Raw genomic sequence first — 21,085 nt, 5'->3', positions numbered from 1 at the left:
CCTACAGTACAGCCAGGCTGCCGTAGTGTAACTGCAAAACGTTGGCTTATTTTGCTCCTGCAGGTTGATTCTCGAAACGTTCAAACGGCTGTTCTTCGTTCATACCTTGCGTTGATCTTGACGGCTAGTCGACAAAGTCGCTCTGACCTATAATTTCGCTGATTGGGGGGAAAAGTCCAATTTAGCCGTTTGACCGATTGAGACTCAGTTCTGCTTCCTCTGTTGTGCAAAGAGTCCCTCTCTCACTTGTATTTATTCTTTAACGATGAGTGTGAAATGTCCTTTCATGAATATCTGAAAGGCGAATGAGAGACCAATGACGACGATGATGTTGTTGTAAAGTAAAGTGTGATTTACGTATCCAAGGGAACACAGTTTGACTGTTATGATGCTTGTGGCTGACCCACGGCAGAGCACTCGGAATAAGATGTTTCCATTTCCCACTTCTTCTTTATTTATTTTTTTGAGTTTTAAATTATTATTTTTATTATTAAGGAACTGTTCATTATACTTTGATTGTTTCACTGCCTATGTGTTTGCTTTTGTTTTTCTTTGCATAAAAACAAAGCTTTTGTGATTGGATAAAAAAGAAAAGCGGGAGCATGAGTGTAAGACAATCGAATGGCAGGAGTTTCTATCTTTTTTATAAAAGGCAAAAGGAACCAGCCAGGGGAAACATAATTCTGGATTCAACTGGTGTGGAAATAGATCAATCTTTCTCTTCTCGGCTAATGCATATTGATTTGAAAAGTAGATAAATCCGTTTAAGACCTGAAGGAAGCAATATTCTGTGGTGTATTGAGGACTTGATACCACAGGGAGGTGCTGTGCTTTTTCTCAGAGAAAAGGAGAGTGAACGCGCACACAAGTTTCCTTGTCATCATTTTTGTTATGCAGCCTTTGGACGAATAATAACAGGACGTAAAACTGCAACCAAAACTACTGTAGATGGAAATGTAAAGGTCAAAATGAAACCTTACATGAGATACTTTTAGAATGTGGGATGTTTTCCTCAATTGACCTTGAACAGATTTTCATTAGAGACATGACAGCTCCTCATCAGATACACATTTTCTTGACAGATTAAACCAATTGACTGCCAGCCCCCTAATACACTTTGACTCATAAATGACCTTGAAGGCCAATGTTAAGTTAGCAATGCAGATATCATAACACACCAGACAAAAAAGGTGATCTTGCAGAAAACCCTGGCAGAGTAAAACATTTCTCTGCCCCTCATGCCTCTGATAAATATTTTCTCACGCTTGCACTTCCTGTTTCTCTGGTTTTCCCTGTCATGGTCCTCAGGAACATCAAGCGTTGCTAGAGAAGGAAACGAGTTTGAACACGTCTGCCTATGTGTGTGAAAGGTTTTTAAAATTATTATTCGATTTTGTTTTCTCGTTGCACAGACGGCGGCTTGTGCAGAGTGTGTAGTGGTCTGTGAGGTGTACTGTGTGTGTGTGACACACACACACACACACACTGATGTCCTCTTGTCCACTGAAGGCTAGCTGTATACATCATGAGTTTCAAGAAAACTAGATAAAAGCAAATGGAAAATCATTATTAATAAAAAACTATTTAAATTGTTCACTTAGGCTCCGATTGTTGTAACTATTTTTTTAAATCGTTCAGATGCGTCTATAGATAATGCAGACAATTTACAACCACAACCGTTTCAACACTAACAGCATGGCCGTTAACCCTCAAACGTTGTGTTCACTATACCAAACGTCAGGTTATGCAGTTGGCTTTGGGTCATCCCTGGCCAGTTTCCTGTTAAGTAACTTCCAGGCATTAGTCAAAAAGTATAAATGGCCACTAAACGATTCACTGTAAATAACACTATACACATGTTTACTGTATCAAACAAGGAAAAAAGATTTAACAATATTTGCATCAGAGAGGAGCTCAATATCTTCCTTTAAAGGAGATTCCTGCACACTGTGGTAAAACATTTATTAATCATCTTAAGCTATCAGAAATACAAATTAGATTAGATATTTTATGTTATAGTGTTGAGCCTACTTATTTTAGTAAAGGATCTTTAGTGTTATAAGGCTTACTCATCATTTTGGGACAACACAGCCAACTATTGAAACAGAAATAATGAATAATAAATGAGTCAGCCTGAAACTGGAACTCAAAAAGGAGTTTCAAAATGAACCTGGGGACTTTTATTACAGAAACGTATTACCAGTTTATCTTGTCGTGACATGAGTGAGTATTAACACTTCATACTTTGTGCAAACTTGTCCTCTTTTATATGCAATTATTACACTTCAATTCAAGCCAACAGATGAGACAGTATTGTTCTTGACAGGTGTGGGAAAAGTACTGAACTTAAAGGAATACTTACACAACAACAGAAAAACATTATTAATAAAGTCTCACAAACGGATAATGCAAGTCTTATTTATAAAGTTGAACGATCACTACTTTCCAAACATGCATTTTTGATTAACCTCACGATTTCAAACACTTCTACATAAACATACTGTACCTATGCTTGTGAAGGTGCACTACTTGTAGTTTGTGAAGAGTATTTTGATATACAAATATTAAATTGGGGGATGAAGTATTCCTTCATTCCTTTGAATTATGAAGTATAAACGCCTTTCTTTTTCTGCCAGTTTGTACTTCTACAGTACTGCATTCCAGAGGAAAACGTTGTACCTTTTTCTTTACTACATTTATTAAACATCTACTAGGCACTAAGAGTTAGATTTAATATTTATTAATTAACCAGAGCCATTACTTTTAATACTAAAATGACACTTTGTTACTAATTCTTTGATATTTTTAAGTTAACGAACGCCCAGTTAAGAACCTTTACTTAGAACTGAGTATGTTTATATTGTGATATTGCTTCTTTTACTAAGGTTAATTATTTGAAGACATCTTCCACCAGTGTTATGCCTTTAATGGAGGACTATACTCTGACCTTCTTCTTGTTGTGGGACAATGTCTTGTGTCAGCAGTGTGTCTGTGCTTGTGTGGGAAGCACATGATCGTCATGATGTTCACAGACCACAAGCATGATATACTGCTGCACCTTCAGGGAAGGGAAGTCTAAGTCTGGCTTGTTTTGGAGCCACACATCTTCAACACTTGGCCCCTGTTCCCCTGCGGCGATGATTGGCTGACAGGCAGGTGGGTGGATCAGCAGAAAAACAAACATTGCCACAGGCTCTGCCACTCTGTACCTGTCTCTGACTGACTGCAGTTCCATTTAGGCTCGGGTCAGATACCCTCTCTCAACCTTTCAGACACCTCTCCTTTTCTCGACGCAGCCATGAGGACCACTATGCTCGCTGTTGTCATGGTGACGTTGTGCGTGATGATGGTGGACGCAGACGTGAAGCCACAGAAAGATTTCAACCTGCAGAGGGTAAGAGATCACACTTCTTCTCATGTTTTGTTTTTCAGTAGTATTGTGTTTGAACCAGTCAGATTTATGATAAAAAGTATCTGCTCTCATTAGTTAGTATTTATCAAGTTTCTCCATTGACGAGGGAACGCTGTGTTCTGTGTGTGTTTGCATAAGAAAGAGTGAGTTTTTTGAGAGAGTGAGAACATGTCCACATGTGTGTGTAGTCAATGTTTGAGAACAGCTAACCAGTTGGCGGCCAAAAACAAACCAAGTACAAAGCCTCAGTCCAAAGAACAAAGTGTCATGATTAATTCATTTGTGAATCCTTGGCCTTCTGGTTTCCTCAGGTTGAGAGAGGTCAGTATGACTTTCCCCAGGGTAAACACATCATGAGAAATGTCTTCTTCATTTATTTCCTGTTGGTATTCATCCCAGCAGCATTTAAAAGAACCCTATTATGGATAATATATGTACGTTAAAGGGTTCATTGCCAATGTGTGGGTAGTGGTACATGTAAGATTCAACAGTCACACCTCCATCCAGTCATTGTTTTAAAGGCTCTAATGCGGACATAAGGAAATGCTGTGGTTAGAGGAAATGTTGTCAACATTTACCAATAAATCTCACTTGTTTTCCTACTGGGGGCTTTCATGCTAAAATAAACCAAATACATACAAAAAGAAATGATCAATTAATAACAGCTGGAAAATGGTGCATGTGATATATAGAATTTAGTTTTCCCAATGCCCATATTTGGTGACGGTGTGTGTTGCTGACTAGAAGAAAAAAAGTTGCAATGCACAAAGAAATGCGAATGGATAAGTCTAGATATATTTGGGGTTTGTCTTACTTACAACAAAACTTTTATTATTAAAGAACATCAATTGGAAAAACTGAGGTTCTCTCTTGGAGGTTCTATAAAGAACTTTAATACAATATGGAGCCCGTTTTTTATCTTTCATATTATGCCTAACAGATCAGATGACTGAGTCCTTTTGGTTCATATTATTCTTATTGTAAGAATATTTTTGCTTACAGTTTTCCATTATTATTATTATCATTATCTTTTTATTTAGAATTATTTTTATTTATTTTTGTGTGCTTAATTTAGTTTTTTACCTGAGGTGGAGGCTGGGTGGGATGTTTAAAATTGAAAACGATAGTTACCTATGTAACTACGGTTCTATGAATACTGGATGACCACCAGAGGCGGTGCTTTAGCACTGGATATCTTCTGTCTCGCGCATGCGCAGGTCGAATATTTATATCAACAAAGTCACGTGTGACCTCGTATGACCCCGGAAGGCATAAGTTCCAGTGCCGTCAACGAGTTCAGTCCTATGGAATCTTCTCGCAGAAACACGAAATTCCGAGTGACCAAGAACTCTATTTCATCCTTACAGACCGCCAGAGGCGGTGCTTTAGCACTGGATGACCTATACTAACAGAGTCACGAGGAAGTCTGAATACTCACCCTATAAGGATGGCCTAGGCGGACTCTGCAGGAGGACCACACCCAGCGGGTGAGGGGCGGCAACATTCACGCTGTAGTATCTGGCGAATGTGCTCGGCGATGCCCATGTGGCCGCAGCACATATGTCCTCCAGGGGCACACCTCTCAAGGTCGCCCATGACGTGGAGACACTCCTGGTAGAGTGGCACTTTACTCTGGGTGGCACCTTAGGGAGGAACGCTGTGTTCGGCCATAAGGTGACACCTGAGCCATCTGAGTTCCACCTCAGTCACGAGCTGTTCACGGACAAGGCCTGAAGCTCGCTTACACGCTTTGCTGAGGTTATGGCAAGAAGGAAAGCAGTCTTGGCTGAGAGCCACCTCGGTTCTGCCTGTAACAAGGGTTCAAAGGGAGGCGAGCATAGGGCATCCAGCACCGAGGGCAGATCCCATGTAGGGGCCCTTGGGATGTTCGGGGGGCGAAGTCTCAGTGCTCCCCTTAAAAAGAGGGATACCAGCCTATGGCTCCCCACTGTGCTGTTGTCAACCCTTGCATGTTGAGCTGATATAGCAACCACGTACCCTGACGGGACACCGGCCGTCATCCAGGAGGGACTGCAGGAACTCAAGGGTAGTAGGCACCGAGCAATATACTGGGTCCTCATTTCGCCCTTGGCACCAGTCGGAGAACAGTTTCCACCTGTTTTCGTACTGTTTACGAGTAGATGGTGCCCTAGCATTGAGAATAGTCCTCCTGACAGGCTCTATGCAGTCGCTCAGCAGTGGGTCGAGCCCTCCAGTGGCCAGACCCACAGCTGGAGGCGGCAGGGGTCGGGGTGCCATATCCGACCCTCCAGCTGAGACAAGAGGTCCTTCCTGTTGGGAAGATGCCAAGGTGTCCCGCAACAGAGTCTGTGCAGCATGGAGAACCAAGTCCTGGCTGGCCAGAAGGGGGCCACCAGAAGAAGCCTGTGGCCTTGATGAAGCACTCTGAGGAGTGTTGGTAGGATCAGAGGGAGGGGTGGATAGGCATAGAGAAGACACCCTGGCCATGAATTAGCCAGGGCGTCCTGACCCAAAGGGCTGGTTTTGTCCATCAAGGAGAACCACAGGAGGCAGTGGGTCGACATCTTCGAGGCAAAGAGATCTACCTCTGCCCTGCCGAAGAGACCCCAGAAGTTGGCCACCACCTCTGGATGAAGCCGCCACTCCCCTGGTAGAGGCTTGTGATGGGAGAGGGAGTCTGCAACTTGGTTCTGCTCTCTGGGCAGATACATTGACCGTAGGCTGGCCAAGCAAGGAGCTGCCCAAGTCAGGAGAGTCTGGGACACCTCTAGCAAGCGTGCAGATTTGGTGCCCCCTTGGTGGTTTATATGATTATTGTAACTCCTTATTATCAGGGTGTACCAAGAAGTCAGTCAAGTCGCTTCAGCTGATTCAAAATGCTGCAGCTCGTGTACTAACCAGAGTTAGGAAAAGGGACCACATTATTCCTGTTCTGGCTGCCTTACACTGGCTCCCTATAGAACACAGGATATAATTTAAAATTCTTCTTCTCGCTTACAAAGCCCTTAATGGGCAGGCGCCATCTTACCTTAAAGAACTCATTATACCCTACTGTCCTACTAGGGCATTGCGTTCCAAGAATACAGGGTTGTTGGTTGTTCCTAGAGTCTCTAAAAGTACAATGGGAGCCAGAGCCTTTTCTTATCAAGCTCCACATTTGTGGAATCAGCTTCCAGTTTGTGTTCGGGCGGCACACACCCCATGGGGGGGGGGGCCATGTCTCTGCAAAGAGCTGAGAACTGTTGCCTGGTCTGACTAGCTTGGACAGTCCGTTCGAGCACCTGTACGGCAGCTGAACCGAACAGTTCCCCCGGCTCCACTGGGACAGCACGGAGAGTCCTCCTACATGCCTCTGATAAGGGTGACTGTGCCAGCCAAACCTGGCGACGAGTCTGGACGAGAGTGGACATCAGGCGCCCAAGCTCTCTAGACATCAGAGCAAACAACTGTAATGAGGCGTCACTGAGGCTGGTAGCGGAAGAGCCTCCTGCTGCAGGGAAGCTGAGAGGGCGAGCATGAGGTGAGAGAGGGAATTGCCTATACGGCCCATGCGTGCCGCTGCATCGTAAGCCTTAGTGAGCAGGTCATCAGTGACCCGACATTGGGGTCGAGGGCACCTGGCCTCCGACCTCAGAGCTTCGTCAGGGGAAACTATGGGGGAAGCAATGGTAGGCTCAACAGCCGGCATGTGGTCAAGGCCGACCTTTGCCGCATCCTGCATGGCTGCTAGGGCTCGGCCATCGGACGTAAGACTGGAAAGAGTCTTAGTGTCCCTCCAGCATGCATGCAACTCCCTCAAATACTCACAAGAGGGAGGAACTGCAAGGGTGGCGGGTGCCAAAGTGCGCCTGAAGAACGCACTTGCCATGCGGATGACGGTACCCATGGAGCCGAAATGGATGGAACAGAAAACCAACTGTGTGCATTGAGAGGGGAGCGGAAACACTCTTTTCACTAGCGCCGTAACAGTTAGCTTGAACGGGAGCACTCAACTAACTGGACGATATAACAGGTAAGGAACCAAATGTATGTAGTGAGAGGAGGGCAGAGACGCTCTCTTCACTAGCGCAGTAACAAATTAGCGAGAGCCCTCGGCAAATTTGTACACAATTATCTCATTAGTTTGAGAATATATAGCACAATCAGCAATAAATGGAAGCGATCTCACCGGCTGACGTGCAGGAGCGTCCGCTCTTTACCGGTCCGGAGCTCCTAGGGTCCGAGCGGTGAACACCGCGGTCCCCTCCCTTGGGAGGGCGAACAGCTAGCTCGTCGCAGCCTCAGTGACGCCTCATTACAGTCGTTTGCTCTGATGTCTAGAGAGCTTGGGTGCCTGATGTCCACTCTCGTCCAGACTCGTCACCTGAGCCCATCAGGTGAATCTGGCAGAGTTGGTGTTATGGCTGCCTGATTTGGCACCCATCAAAATCTTTAAAACTAACACCTAGTCTTGTGTGCCTGTTTGTGTTCAGTTTGCAGGGAGATGGTATCGGTTAGGCCTGGCCTACGATTCTCCGAGTTTTGTCCCCTTCAGGAGCAAACTGAGGGCCTCCATGGGCGTTGTCACAGCGATGCCAAACGGCAACGTTAACCTCACCATGTGGGAACTCACGTGAGTCTGTATTCAAATGTAAATGCGTGTCAAAGAAGAGAGGATTTAAAATAAAAAGTAGACACATTGTGTTTCCTCTGTGTGCCTCAGACCTTTAGGTTGTGTGATTCAGGTGTATAACTATGAGAGGACCAATGTAGCCGGACAGTTCTCCTACTTCAGCACACGTAAGTCTCTGACTCATCTTCACATCCTGTACAACAAGGATGTTAAGCATGATCTTTGATCTAGCTTTTAGTTACAATGTCTATATTTGGTCGCATTAGAACAAAGTTTGATTTTGAACCATGCGGGCAAACAAACTCAAACAATCGCGTGGATAAAAGCTGCATTGCCAACGCAAGGGATGTGACTATTATTTCAGTCAATGTGCATTTTAATTTAACGATACAAGCAATACATGAAAGTAGGCAGCAGTGAAGCTGTGGGTGCAGACAAATCTAACATTAGGTTTATTTTTGATAGCTTTTTGTAAGAGAGGAAGCTCAAGGATGAACATGATTGGAACATGTGATTATAGAATGAGCAGGACTACCGTTAGGCTCCATTTGGGTGCTCTTAAACAGATGTAATATAGGGTGCAGGAAGTATATACGATTGTATTGTTTTTAATACATTTTGTTTTGTGTATATGATGCACTCATGCACCTTTTATGAATGTAATTGTTTGTTTGTGTTCACATATTTTTTAAATGTTTTTATTTTAGGGCATAAACTGTATAATGCAAAAATAAAATGTATAACTTTTTAAAGATGTATTTGCAGTATTGTTGTAATATGGTTTGGTACAGTACATATATAACATACATAGACACTCTTTGTTGGATGTCACTTATACAATGTCCAATACTTAATCACAAAAGTCAAGTCATCCAATATTGTAGGTTATTTTATTTGACAGATTTTACTAATTATTCTTGATGTAGCATTATAATGTCACCCTCATGGATTTCTATTCATCCTCATACTTCTTACTGTAGGTTAAGGTTATTTTTACTACATGACAGGTGACAGCATTACTGTGAAGCACTTTGTGAATTATATTTCTGTGAAAGGTGCTTTAATAAATAAACGTTTTATTATTAGTCCCTCATCTGTGCTGTGTGTACTTTCAGGCCATAACATGGTGAAGGACATCACAGTGGTTGACACAAACTACAGTGAATACGCTGTGGTTCTCAAACACAAGGTTTTTAACAGGGAGTACACACAGGTGGCGCTTTACGGTGAGACACACAAACACAGATCCACATTATTTCCATCACATGTGAGCTGCAGAGCAAACCCCATCTTTCTGTGTCTCTGTTTGCAGGTCGCGCTCAAACGGCCAGAGTTGATGTCCTTCAGAAGTTTAAAGCCTTCGCCTTGTCCCAGCATTTCCCCAAAGAGTCTATTCTGACTCCACCTCCAGCAGGTAAGGTATAGGGAACATACACATATTAATACAGTTTATTCACATCCACACAAATATGAAAGGATAATTAAATGACCATAAATGTTTTCTGGCCAACAGAAAATTGCCCGTCATCAAGATCTGGTTAGGTGAGTTGTTTTCTTTTCTTTAAATGACCTAAACCATGTCCTACAACAGGTTTTTGAATTGTTCCTGCACATCAACTATTCAGTCAAAATTAGTTTCTGTTTCTCCCTGCAGGTTTCCTGAGATGATGCTGCTCCACCTCTTTGTTCGCTACTCTCAGCAGCATCTACCATGAAGTGTTGCAAAAAGCTCTATCTCAGAAAACATCCTTATTATGGCTGAAAGGATGATAATTAACATATATTTCCAATGTAATGTATACATCATGCTCTTTATGTAGTGTTTCACATTATTTTCATACTACTGCGCTGACATTAAACAAAGGATATAAACCTCAAGGCTATTTAAAAAGGAAAAGATGTATGTTTTGTCTGTTTTTCTTAATCACCAAATGTATAGTTTGTACTGTGATTGGAGAGTTTTATTGAATTACATTCTGTTAACTGTGTGTGTGTGTGTGTGTGTGTGTGTGTGTGTGTGTGTGTGTGTGTGTGTGTGTGTGTGTGTGTGTGTGTGTGTGTGTGTGTGTGTGTGTGTGTGTGTGTGTGTGTGTGTGTGTGTGTGTGTGTGTGTGTGTGTGTGTGTGTGTGTGTGTGTGTGTGTGTGTGTGTGTGTGTGTGTGTGTGTGTGTGTGTGTGTGTGTGTGTGTGTGTGTGTGTGTGTGTGTGTGTGTGTGTGTGTGTGTGTGTGTGTGTGTGAGCATTACTATACTTGTGGGGACCTAAATCTGTTTACATAGTCACGTGTGGGGACTTGTCTCCCTTATGGGGACAAATTGGAGGTCCCCATAAGGGGAATCATTAATTTTAGGGTGAAGACTTGGTTAGGATTAGGGTTAGGCATGTGTTGGTTAAGGTTAGTATAAGTGTCGTGTGTGTGTGTGTGTGTGTGTGTGTGTGTGTGTGTGTGTGTGTGTGTGTGTGTGTGTGTGTGAGTCATGTGAACACTAGAGGGCAGAGACAGGGCTCCACAACACTGTCCCTTCTGTGAATAATAGCTCTCTAATGTGCAATCTAGTGACATCACTGCTGCGTTTTTCACTAGTAATTATCAGATATTAAAGGAAAAGTGGAGATTTTTTAAAGTGAGGTTGTTTGAGGCACTTATCTATAATCACTGATCAGAAGATGGTGATCGATATGCCCCGAGTTTACAGACAGGAGTTCTGGCTTTGAAGCAAAGCAATGTACTGCCATGAAGTGGGGCAGCAATAACACTTATTTTAGACACTATACCGATCAATATCAAGTGTACACTATATTTAACTGTTCTTACAGTTTATCTGTACCTCATACAACCCTTGAATGCAGCTAAGCCTTTAAATTCTGACAGGTATTGATTTGTTTGTTTTAGCCTCAAATTCTGAAGTCCAGTGATCCTCTGCTGATCATATCGATTGAACACACACACACGCTAAGATAAAGAGACAGAACTTTGCTCTTTTAGTTGTGTGGGTTTTTTTGGTAGTGTTGAGTGAGGGAATCTACAAAAAACCCAGTGAGAGTCAGTTTGAGGGTCTGACAGGATGCAGGTGAGTCTGGGGTCTCTGCTGGTCCTGGGGTTGGCCTGGATGCTGCAGGCTGGCCCTGTACTCCAAGATGATCTCATTCCCATACAGGAGAACTTTGACCTTGGCCAGGTAAGTGGACTAAAATACAGATTTTATTCATTCGTAAATGACAAAAAATTAGGTTATTCCTTCCTCCTTCATCTTTTTTGCCATGTGAAATGCTTTGCTCTACATTACATTTGTCTCCTGCAGTTCATGGGGAAATGGAATGAGGTAGCGGTGGTTTCCTCCTGTCCTTACTACATGGACGACAAGAGGGAGAACCCTGTCATTGTTGCACTTGATCTGCAACAAGTGGCTCCTGATGGGAACTTCACCATGACGTCTGCTAGATTCAGGTCGGTCTTGCAAGCATTTTTGGTATTTTGAAGTGTGCTATTTAGTTTAATCTCTGCTTTTGTTGTGTGTGTGCCTGAATGTAGTAGGAATGGCACGTGTAAGCACAGATCCACAAACTATTATTTGACTGACACTCCAGGGCGATTCTTCAACCATGTTGCAAGTATGTATCTCTAGCTTCCTTCCTATCCTCATCCTTTGCTAAATGTATTGTGTTCATGTCCCCGGACCCACATTATTAAGTTAATTACTAAGTTGTAGTAACTTTTTTGAATTTATAGAGCAAATCTGTCCTTTTGAATCATGACAACAATCCATTTCAACCTGGTTTCATTTTTGGTTTTCATCTGTGCAAGATCATAAATGTACTTTTCATCCAGTTTTAAGTCAAGTTTTCACCATATACTCTTTAGATCTGGGATGGTTTACTATTATGTTAACAGGGTAGAGAATGTATTTACATGTAATCACACATTTGGGTCTTTAGTTATCACACACATTGATACACATTTTAAAAGATCAGGTTCATTTTATCTGTGGAGGGGGAGACCTCCGCCAGCTCCAAAATGTCCTGAACGATAAACAATAATACATTCTAACCAGGAGAAGCCGACCCATGATCCTTAGCTACTTTGTGACGTCCCCAATCTCACTTTTGTTATTGATTTAATTTAAACACCCTTTGTGGCATGAAATTACATATCTTGCACTTAACAGGCTATTGTTAATGCTAAACTAAACTCATAATTTGAACACTTTTCTGTCCCCAGGGTTCGGAGCAGAAGTTGATTCATTCGTGGTTCACTCCAACTATAATGAGTATGCAATGATGCTCCTGCTGAGCACCGAGCAACCTTCAGGAACTAAAACCTCCAAAATCAAGCTTTATAGTGAGTGACAAGTAAATATATGAATATGTTAATGTATTGTCTTTTTTTGTGAATTAGTGTTTTTTCATAGAAAAATGTATCAGTTTGTGTAATGGTAATGATGTCCCCATCAGGTCGGAGTAAGAGTGTGAGTGCTGCTGTGCTGGAAGACTTCAAGACGCTGGTCAGAGATCATGGACTGAGTGATGACGTTATCATCATGAATCAGAATATGTCATGCCTGGACTAATGATCATACATGGTCATTCTTAAAACCCTGACGTTTCTTGACACACAGAAATAAATGAAAGTATATCTCACTATATTCCCAGGTCAGTGTTCAGGTGAGCAGGAGACAAATCCCGTCTCAACTCAGCCCAATGTTTATCTCTATTTACTGACATTCTCACTTCTTTGCTCAGCTTGGGAAAAGTTCTTATTAAGAACCTTTGTTGCGATGTTCTTAGTTACGATCTATGAACATGGACAATAGGACCTTCAACTTCAGATGAACTATGAACATCCTGATGCTGCCTCCCTAACTTCGAGAATGCTCCTTTCCCTACATTGTCGCTAAGCTTAAACCGCCCTTATTCCCTCTGTTTGAATATCCAACACAAACTCTATTCTGCATCTTTTACTCTGCAAACAGTACTTCTTGCAATAATTAAATACAACAAAGACAATTGAATGGTTCATTCTTTATTCATGTTTGATAAATACATCCCGTTCACAACAACATGAGGCCTTTTCCACCCCAACACTTTTTTTTTCACATCCTCACACATGCCAGAATAAGCAATGTATGCCTACTCATATTTAATAAATAAAAAATGGTTTATATGATATGTTGTTTCTAATATAGGCAGATGTGTAAAGTAACTAAGTACATTTTTCTCAAGTACTGTACTTAAGTACAATGTTGAGGTATTTGTACTTTCCATTTTGTGCTACTTTTTACTTCTACCCGAATACAATTCCTAAAAGAATAAACACATTTTTAGTTATTACTGACTTTCAGCACGCACTGTATGAATGTTACTATATCACTAACAGCCAACCTTAAAATAACCTTTTTTCTGTTGGTGCTTCATTTATTTTTAAGGACCAGTAGCAATTTAAATGTCTTCTCCTGTTTATAATTAAATCAATTCTTGAGAGCAATATACATAAGATCAAAGAAATCAAAGCCTGAAAATAAAATGTATGGGAAAAATATAATTAATTTAATAATGTCACTAAAATGCTTATTGGTTTTCTGTACATACTGTATTTTAATTCAATAACTTCTTATATAACCTGCTGTTCCAAATGGAAAAATGACTCATTAGTTTCTCAAATAGTGCGATATTGATTTCTTGTTTGTTGACAGACAGGGATCCGAACTTTGCCTCTTTACTTGTTTGTTTTTTACTTTGCTCTGGGTGGGAGTGAGTGCATGCAGAGCACACAAATCACAGGTCAATGCCCCCTCCCCGTTCGAAGAGTGAAGGGGTAAAAAGGAGTGAGGGATTCAGGGTCTTGGATCATTCCTTTCAGAGACGAGTTGACGGACGCCCTGATAGGATGCATAACGCTGTGATTCAGGTTTCCCTGCTGCTGCTGGCCTGGACGTGGACCCTCCAGGGGGTCCCGGTCCTCCCAGACCCTCTCTACCCCTCGCAGGAGAACTTTGATCTGGCCCAGGTGAACTCTTATGTTATTTTAACTCTTTTATGTATAGTCTTCTGTAGTTTAGAGTGTATTATTTTGTTTGGTCAGAAATGCAATTCTTAATGTGATCATTTATTCACCCTTTTATGTCTGTTATACAATTAATAACATATACTTCATATTTCAGGGATGAAATGTTTAATCTTACAGGCAGTTGGAACCTCCCTATATGAAGGACCTATAAATAATGAAAATAACATAAAACCTACATTGAATTTTGAATTGTTGAGTATTTTTAAGCAGTTTGGGCTAGAGACTACATTTTCTCCAACACAGGAAAGTGGAGTTTAAATAAATTAATACTAAGTACACATAAGTAATATAACAATTTAATATTAAGTACATAAGTAAGTATACCATCGTCTGCATAAAAATAGATTTTCTTGTCACCTTTTTTTTGTTTGTCTATATTATCAATGTTTTGCTGCCCCTATCGAGTATTCGGTGAAGTGACAGTTAAAGCAAGCAGTGAAAAACAATTTCTTTTTTAATACTTCATCTTTATTTATATAGTATAGTAAACGTGAAGTTGATTTTGGTGGGGTTGGGCTTTTGTTTTTAGTTTCTTGGTCTGGTATACTGAAACACCATTACCGATTTCAATGTGAGGTTTCTATACATTATGAAATATGTAAAAACAATATGTTACCGTTTGCTGACAGTTCATGGGAACATGGCATGATGTTGCCATTGCCAGTTCATGCCCCCACATGCAACATCAGAGGGAGGAGTCAGCCATTGGTACACTGGTTCTGCAGGGCGGCACCACTCAGGGCAAAGTCAAGGCCACTCGGAGGGTACTCAGGTTTGTAAGGAGTTCACATGTACACACACAAACATACTAATACACTGAAAAATGTTATCCTTAAATATTATAACAACAAGGTTAATCCTAGATAATCAGATATCAAGACCATTTAATTAACAAATAGATTGTACATTATAATTTAAAACACATATCAGACATCGTAGTTTATCCTATTAGAATATCACAAAAGTACCCATTTCACCTGAGTATTTTCATTTTATTTCACTTTCTACCTGTTTTCGAATAATCTTCATGGGGGAATATTTACTTTTTACTCGGATAGATAACATTAATAATAAAAAATATGATCTACTAAATCAGTGCTTCTCAAACTTTTTTCAGTAATGTACCCCCTTTGAAACATTTTCTCAGCCAAGTACCCCCTGATCGACCCCGAACATTTTTGATCGAAAAAGCCTATACAAATAATTCCAATATAGTGATGTTCCCTCAGTGTGTGATTTATTAACTCCTTCATGCATGCATTACAACAAACTAAGGATATTTTCATTTTATGCATGAAAAAAAATAGTTCAGTTTTTCAACTGAAGTAATATCTGTTTAACAAACCAATGAACAAAATGATATATTATGCAAAACTATAAAATACAATACACAAATTGAACATGTTTATATGAGGACCCCCTTGGTGGTTCTAGGAATATTTGATATAAAATTGTGTTTTCTATTTAACTTTTTGTACTAAGATTATTTTTGTAATCATGCATGGTATTTTTTTAATTAACTTTTTTTTTTTCTTATCTCACGTACCCCCTGCAGTACCCCTAGGGGTCCGCGTACCCCCATTTGAGAATCACTGTACTAAATCATGATGAAAAGGTTTTTAATACACAAACAAGAACAAATAATGGAATTACATTATTCTAAAATGTGTCTTTCTGCATACTAAATGTTTAAACTGTAGGTATTTGTATACTACTGTATACTATACTTGTATTATGAGGATAATTCTGTTTCTTGCAAAAGAGAATTGCTACACTGTGGCATTGCAGTGACAAAGCCTTCTGTGTACTATACAACTATATATCTTCTGCGCAGATGAAGCTGTTGTGGACAATTTATATCTAAAAGTCTTGTTGTTTGTGTATTTGCAGACAAGGAACGTGCAAGGAGATGACTGTGGATTTTGGGTTGACCACCACACCAGGACGATTCTCCTACCATGTTGCAAGTAGGTCTCCCTCTATTGAATCCTGCAGTGATACAGCTTTAAGATCACATTTGGTCCTTGAAGTTGTTGCAGGTTTTAATATTACTTCCTGTCTTTTCAACAGAGTGGGGGGCAGACGTGGATGGCTATGTGGTTCACACAAACTACATTGAGTATGCGATTATAATAATGAGCAAACAGAAGTCAGGAGGGGATACGAGCACCTCACTTAAGCTTTTCAGTGAGTGACATTTCTCAAAATACGCACTGCATCTTGTTTATTTATTAACTTTGGTACCCTGTTTATATTTATTTTACATCCCAACTATTCAATACAATTATTTAAATTAGGATTTCCCTCTCATTTAAAGTTTCAGTTTAGTCATTTCCCTTTATTATTAATGTCTAGGTCGATCCATGACGGTGAGAGACACGGTGCTGGAGGACTTCAAAACACTGGTCAGAGATCAGGGAATGAGTGATGACACTATCACAATTAAGCAGAACAAAGGTAAAATATAGATTTTCACACATCATTACTGGACTTATAACTTCTCACTGTACATTTATATTTAATTTAATATGTTATTTTTGCACACTTAATGTAAATAATATCCCACTTTTATATTGTGTTGGCTGTAATTTAGCCCGTCAATAGTGTCTTATTTCTCAGACAGTTTACATATTTTTTTCTCGCATCACCTTTTATGTTTTCACTCATTTAGTTCAGCTTCATTTTCTTTTTTTAGATGTATATATTGTATAATTGTTTATTTTCCACTCTTTTTTTATTGTAATTATGTGCAATACTTGTTTTGCACAAACACAAGCACAATTTAAAATACAGTCAGACTTTGTTTGGCTATAAAGTGCATGGCTGTCTTGTATTAAATGTCTTAATTTAAAATGTTTGCAGGTGACTGTGTTCCTGGAGAGGTGGTGGCGGAGCCGACAGCTCAGCCTGAGGCTCAGGTACTCAAAATACATTCAATCGATCTAACCTGAAGGGTCTTATTGAGATTATATATTTAACTTGAAGGCAATTCAATTAATTCTTTTAATATAGTTCTTGTTTTATTGTTTTTTAAAGAGTGATTCAAGTCTACTGTGCTTTAATTTAATAAAATAGTTTCTATATTCCTTTGAGCAGTATTTGGAGTAAAACTACAGATATGAGCACCAAAATGTACCTTCTATATATAATAAATAAAAGCACTCATTGTCGCTCTCATTGGAGTTTAGGTGGACACTGCATTTTATGTTGTGGCTTTACATGGCATCTATAACTGACTATTAAAACAAAATGCTGCAATGTAGTTTTAAATTGTGTTGCCGTCCAAATGAGTTTCAAAGAGTTGTCTTCATAGCTTTAATTGTGTATAGATTCAACAACTTTATTGTCATACTGTATTTACAACAGCTACAGAACAGTTATTGTCAATTTCAAGTCCCAGGCTCTTCCAACAATGCAACCTACAAAGAAATAAATAAAAAAGTGCAATAAAATAGTGGAGGGGACATAATGTTGCAAGTAAAATGAAGGAATAAGTAATATATTGTATACATGTTATATACATTAAGATACCTCACAGTACAATACAAAGCTGTATGCTGTTGACATATGTGTTTGCTATAAACATGATAAGTGATGACATTTGTGTCTGGGCTGTGATGCAGAGGAGGAGGAGGAGAGACGTGGTGCCTTCTCTGGTTCCAGCAGATGTCGAGGGTTCTGGTGATGATACACCTCTTTTCAATGGAAGCGGTAAGATCAGCTTAACCCCAAAACGCTAAGATGTTATTCCAAAACAAAGGAAATTCGTGAAAATGAATGTGTGTTGAATGCAAGATAAGAGATGCTGATTCTGGTGTTGAAACTATAGGAATATCCTCCCTTTACTTCTCCACGTAGAGTCCTGTAAAGCAGCACCAGAAACAGGCCCATGTTTCGGGCTGCACCAGCGTTACTACTACAACTCCTCCTCCATGAGCTGTGCACTCTTCAATTACGGAGGCTGTATGGGCAACCAGAACAACTTTGAAAACGAGAGAGAGTGTCTGCAGAGATGTCGCACTGAAGGTCAGGAGTGAATGAAACACATATTTGGTCGACTTTTAATTCACTATCAATGTTTACTATTGTTCTTATTGTTGTTTTGTTATATTCGATTGTGCAGCACTTTGGTAAACTAATGTTATTATGAATGAGTTTGATTTTAAATACTAAACACAACCTCTACTTATTGAATGTATTTTACAAATCATGCAGTATCAATATGTTTTGCCCAGTGCCTGTTTAGTCTGTGCAACATTTATTATATATATATTTATTTTCCTTTTTTTCAAATTTGGAATGGCCATTACTCAGAGAGGATGACTACCAAACCCACCCACACTTACCCACAAAACCCTTTGTTGGGATTCCCATTATTAGGCCAAATTTAAAATGACTAACAGATTCAGATTCAAAATGAATGAATGAATAATTAGGCTATAAACAGATGAAGTATGTACAGTATAAACTGTATTGACAGTATAGTGATAGTATGGTATAGACAGTATAAGGATATAAACCGATGTATACAGTGTGGTTATATTACTTATGTACATATAAATATAATAAACGCTGCCCAATGCTAGGATTTGAGCAGTGAATAATACATTTAAAAAAAGGAAAACCCTAGAATATGGGTGTCATAATGTATAGGTATTGGCAAAATCCTTTGTGTTTTTGTTTTTTATTAAATAACACAATAAAAAAAGTTAAAGAGGATATTTTTTTTCTTCAAATATTCAGTAGTGGTGTAATATGGATGGCCTAGCCCTGCCCTGGATATGCATGACAATATGAACTCTCCTCTGTTGTGTCTCCAGCTGTGTGCCGCCTGCCAATGGCGGCCATGCCGTGCACCGGCCAGCCGCCCGTCTGGGCCTTCGACTCCACCGTGGGCCTCTGCGTGCAGTACAAACAGGGCTTCTGCCAGGGCAACGCCAACAAGTTCTACAGCAAGGCCGAGTGTGACGAGTACTGCGGGGTGGTCAATGACGGTGAGGGGTTATCAAACACACACAAACATGTACATATCCACCCAGATATGAGGAAATAATTATGTGTTTTTGGTCTTTTACAGAGGGAGAGCTCCTGAAAGCAAACTGAGCAAACTGCTCATCATAATACAGAGATGCAACTTGAATCAGCATCCCAATAAAGAGTCATGCTTTTGTCTCATCTCTCATGGTATATCTGAAATGTTAGAAAGGTCAATTTATAAATGTAATATCAGGTGACTAGTTACCCTTTTAGAAACGTACTAAGTTATGCAACTCATTATATTTGATTTATTTTAGATTTCTCTAAAAATGTAAGAACAGTATTCAACACTGATATCTGTCAATATCTTTTTTTAATAGTTTTTACAGACAAACATTACATTTGGTTGTTACCCATTTGTTACTTAAATGTGTTACATAACTGTCATTTGATTACATTTAACTAACTGTATTGATCACAAACACTTTCATATGGTAATATTATCAGTTTCTCCCCAACACTGGAAGTTATATTACAGCAGACCACCAATAAAAACACTGGATGACTATGTTTGTTTGTCTGTTGTTTCTTGTTTGTTACTGTTATCTGCTGAAGTAGTGCTTATTTGCTTCTTGAACAAATCAAATAAAAAATAGACAGAGTGTATGGTACGGTCAAGTCAAGTTATTTCATATAGCCTTATGTCACGGAAAGGACTTTTTGAAAGACTCGTTACTCCTGATGTGTGGTGTAATCAGATCAAGCTGTAGATAACATGTTCTCATACTGTATATTGTGTTTATACTGATATTTGAGCATTTCACATTATATTTTATGGTTACAATATTTACTGTCTGTAGCAACAGCTGTATACAGTTGTAAAGTGTTATGTTTTATTGCAGCTACAATTAGGGACACCTTGCTTCCTGCTTCCACTCATCACACACACGATTGAAGAAAGTTTACCATTACTCACCTTTTCATGTTTGATTCCCTTGGCCAACCAATCAGAGGTAAAGAGCCAATAATGTTCCTGTGTTACTGCAAAGAGCCACATCATACAGTACACAGACTACACACTGGCACACACGATGGGTATGTCCCCGGACCTCTCTCTCTCCTTCTCTCTTTTGCTCTCAGCCTTTCTGTGTGCTCCCTCACTCTCTTCCTCTATGTGCCCCTCTCTATCTCTCACACATACAAAATGAAAATCTAAAAATGAACAATAATTGACACACACACACACACACACACACACACACACACTCACTCACTCACTCACTCACTCACTCACTCACTCACTCACTCACTCACTCACATACAGAAACACATACCTCCGCTCAGCCAGATTTCCTATAAATGTCACAGTCCATGATATTGACAGCAATTGACTTAAACCTCTCCTACCAGTATTAAGACCAGAGGCCAGTTATAGTCAACCATTAATATTGTGTCTCACACACAAACTCTCAGTTCAAAACATTTGAAAAAAGTAGTTATCTTACTATGCATGTTGCTTCTTGAAACGTGCAGAGGATGTGGAAGGGGTTCAAATGCATGAAAGGGCACATTTGCGATCTTTGCGACTTTTTTCTCCCTGTCTGTATCTCACACACAGATTCATGACAGTTCTTTAAAAATAAATGTAAATAAATAAAGTGTATTTTTATTAATTCTACTCACATGACATCTCAACTTTTACCTAACCCTCTGACTGACAGAAGCTCTGCTGACAGAGATGCACTTTCTCTCTTGTTTATTTCTTTACCGCGAATCACCAAATTCGAGAGCCCGCCTGTGCCAGTAGCCAGCTTTCCGGGAGCAGGCCTTCTCACATACACATACAGGCCCACCTTAACCTGCCATCAGGCCCTGGGGTTTTGTAGGCCCCCTATTTAAACAACAAATGAAAGTCATTTATAGCCTCGGCAGGCTCTGTGATCGCACTTCTCCACTCTGCTCTACGCGCGCCTGGTCCTCTCCTCCAGGTGAGTGACGTGTCGGGCCTCCCTCTTGTATTTGTCCGGTTGCCGTTGGC

The 21,085-nt window shown here is 40.1% G+C and overlaps 2 protein-coding genes across 3 annotated transcripts; both read left to right on the top strand.

Annotated features, from left to right (window-relative positions):
• The first annotated feature begins 3,021 nt into the window (after positions 1–3,021).
• ptgdsa (prostaglandin D2 synthase a) lies at positions 3,022–9,903 on the top strand. 2 transcript variants are annotated; one of them, XM_034096343.2, is made up of 8 exons: positions 3,022–3,156; positions 3,240–3,394; positions 7,867–8,006; positions 8,097–8,173; positions 9,122–9,232; positions 9,319–9,420; positions 9,520–9,548; positions 9,661–9,903. In XM_034096343.2, exons 2-7 carry the CDS (start codon positions 3,299–3,301, stop codon positions 9,546–9,548), a joined length of 555 nt encoding a protein of 184 aa, XP_033952234.1. In that variant the 5' UTR covers positions 3,022–3,156; positions 3,240–3,298; the 3' UTR covers positions 9,661–9,903. The 2 variants fall into 2 exon arrangements, with proteins under 2 accessions (XP_033952234.1, XP_033952233.1); XM_034096342.2 differs by having other exon boundaries at positions 3,022–3,394.
• Positions 9,904–13,757: 3,854 nt separating this feature from the next.
• ambp (alpha-1-microglobulin/bikunin precursor) lies at positions 13,758–19,617 on the top strand. The gene is made up of 10 exons (XM_034096398.1): positions 13,758–14,010; positions 14,700–14,842; positions 15,961–16,037; positions 16,141–16,257; positions 16,426–16,527; positions 16,933–16,988; positions 17,694–17,781; positions 17,929–18,096; positions 18,891–19,064; positions 19,148–19,617. Exons 1-10 carry the CDS (start codon positions 13,789–13,791, stop codon positions 19,171–19,173), a joined length of 1,173 nt encoding a protein of 390 aa, XP_033952289.1. The 5' UTR covers positions 13,758–13,788; the 3' UTR covers positions 19,174–19,617.
• The last annotated feature ends 1,468 nt before the right edge of the window (positions 19,618–21,085 follow it).

The sequence above is a fragment of the Pseudochaenichthys georgianus genome, chromosome 12 (genome assembly GCF_902827115.2).
Source record: "Pseudochaenichthys georgianus chromosome 12, fPseGeo1.2, whole genome shotgun sequence".
NCBI lineage: Eukaryota > Metazoa > Chordata > Actinopteri > Perciformes > Channichthyidae > Pseudochaenichthys > Pseudochaenichthys georgianus.
Note: the sequence above shows the minus strand (reverse complement) of the source record. Positions and strands in the feature narration are given on the sequence as shown.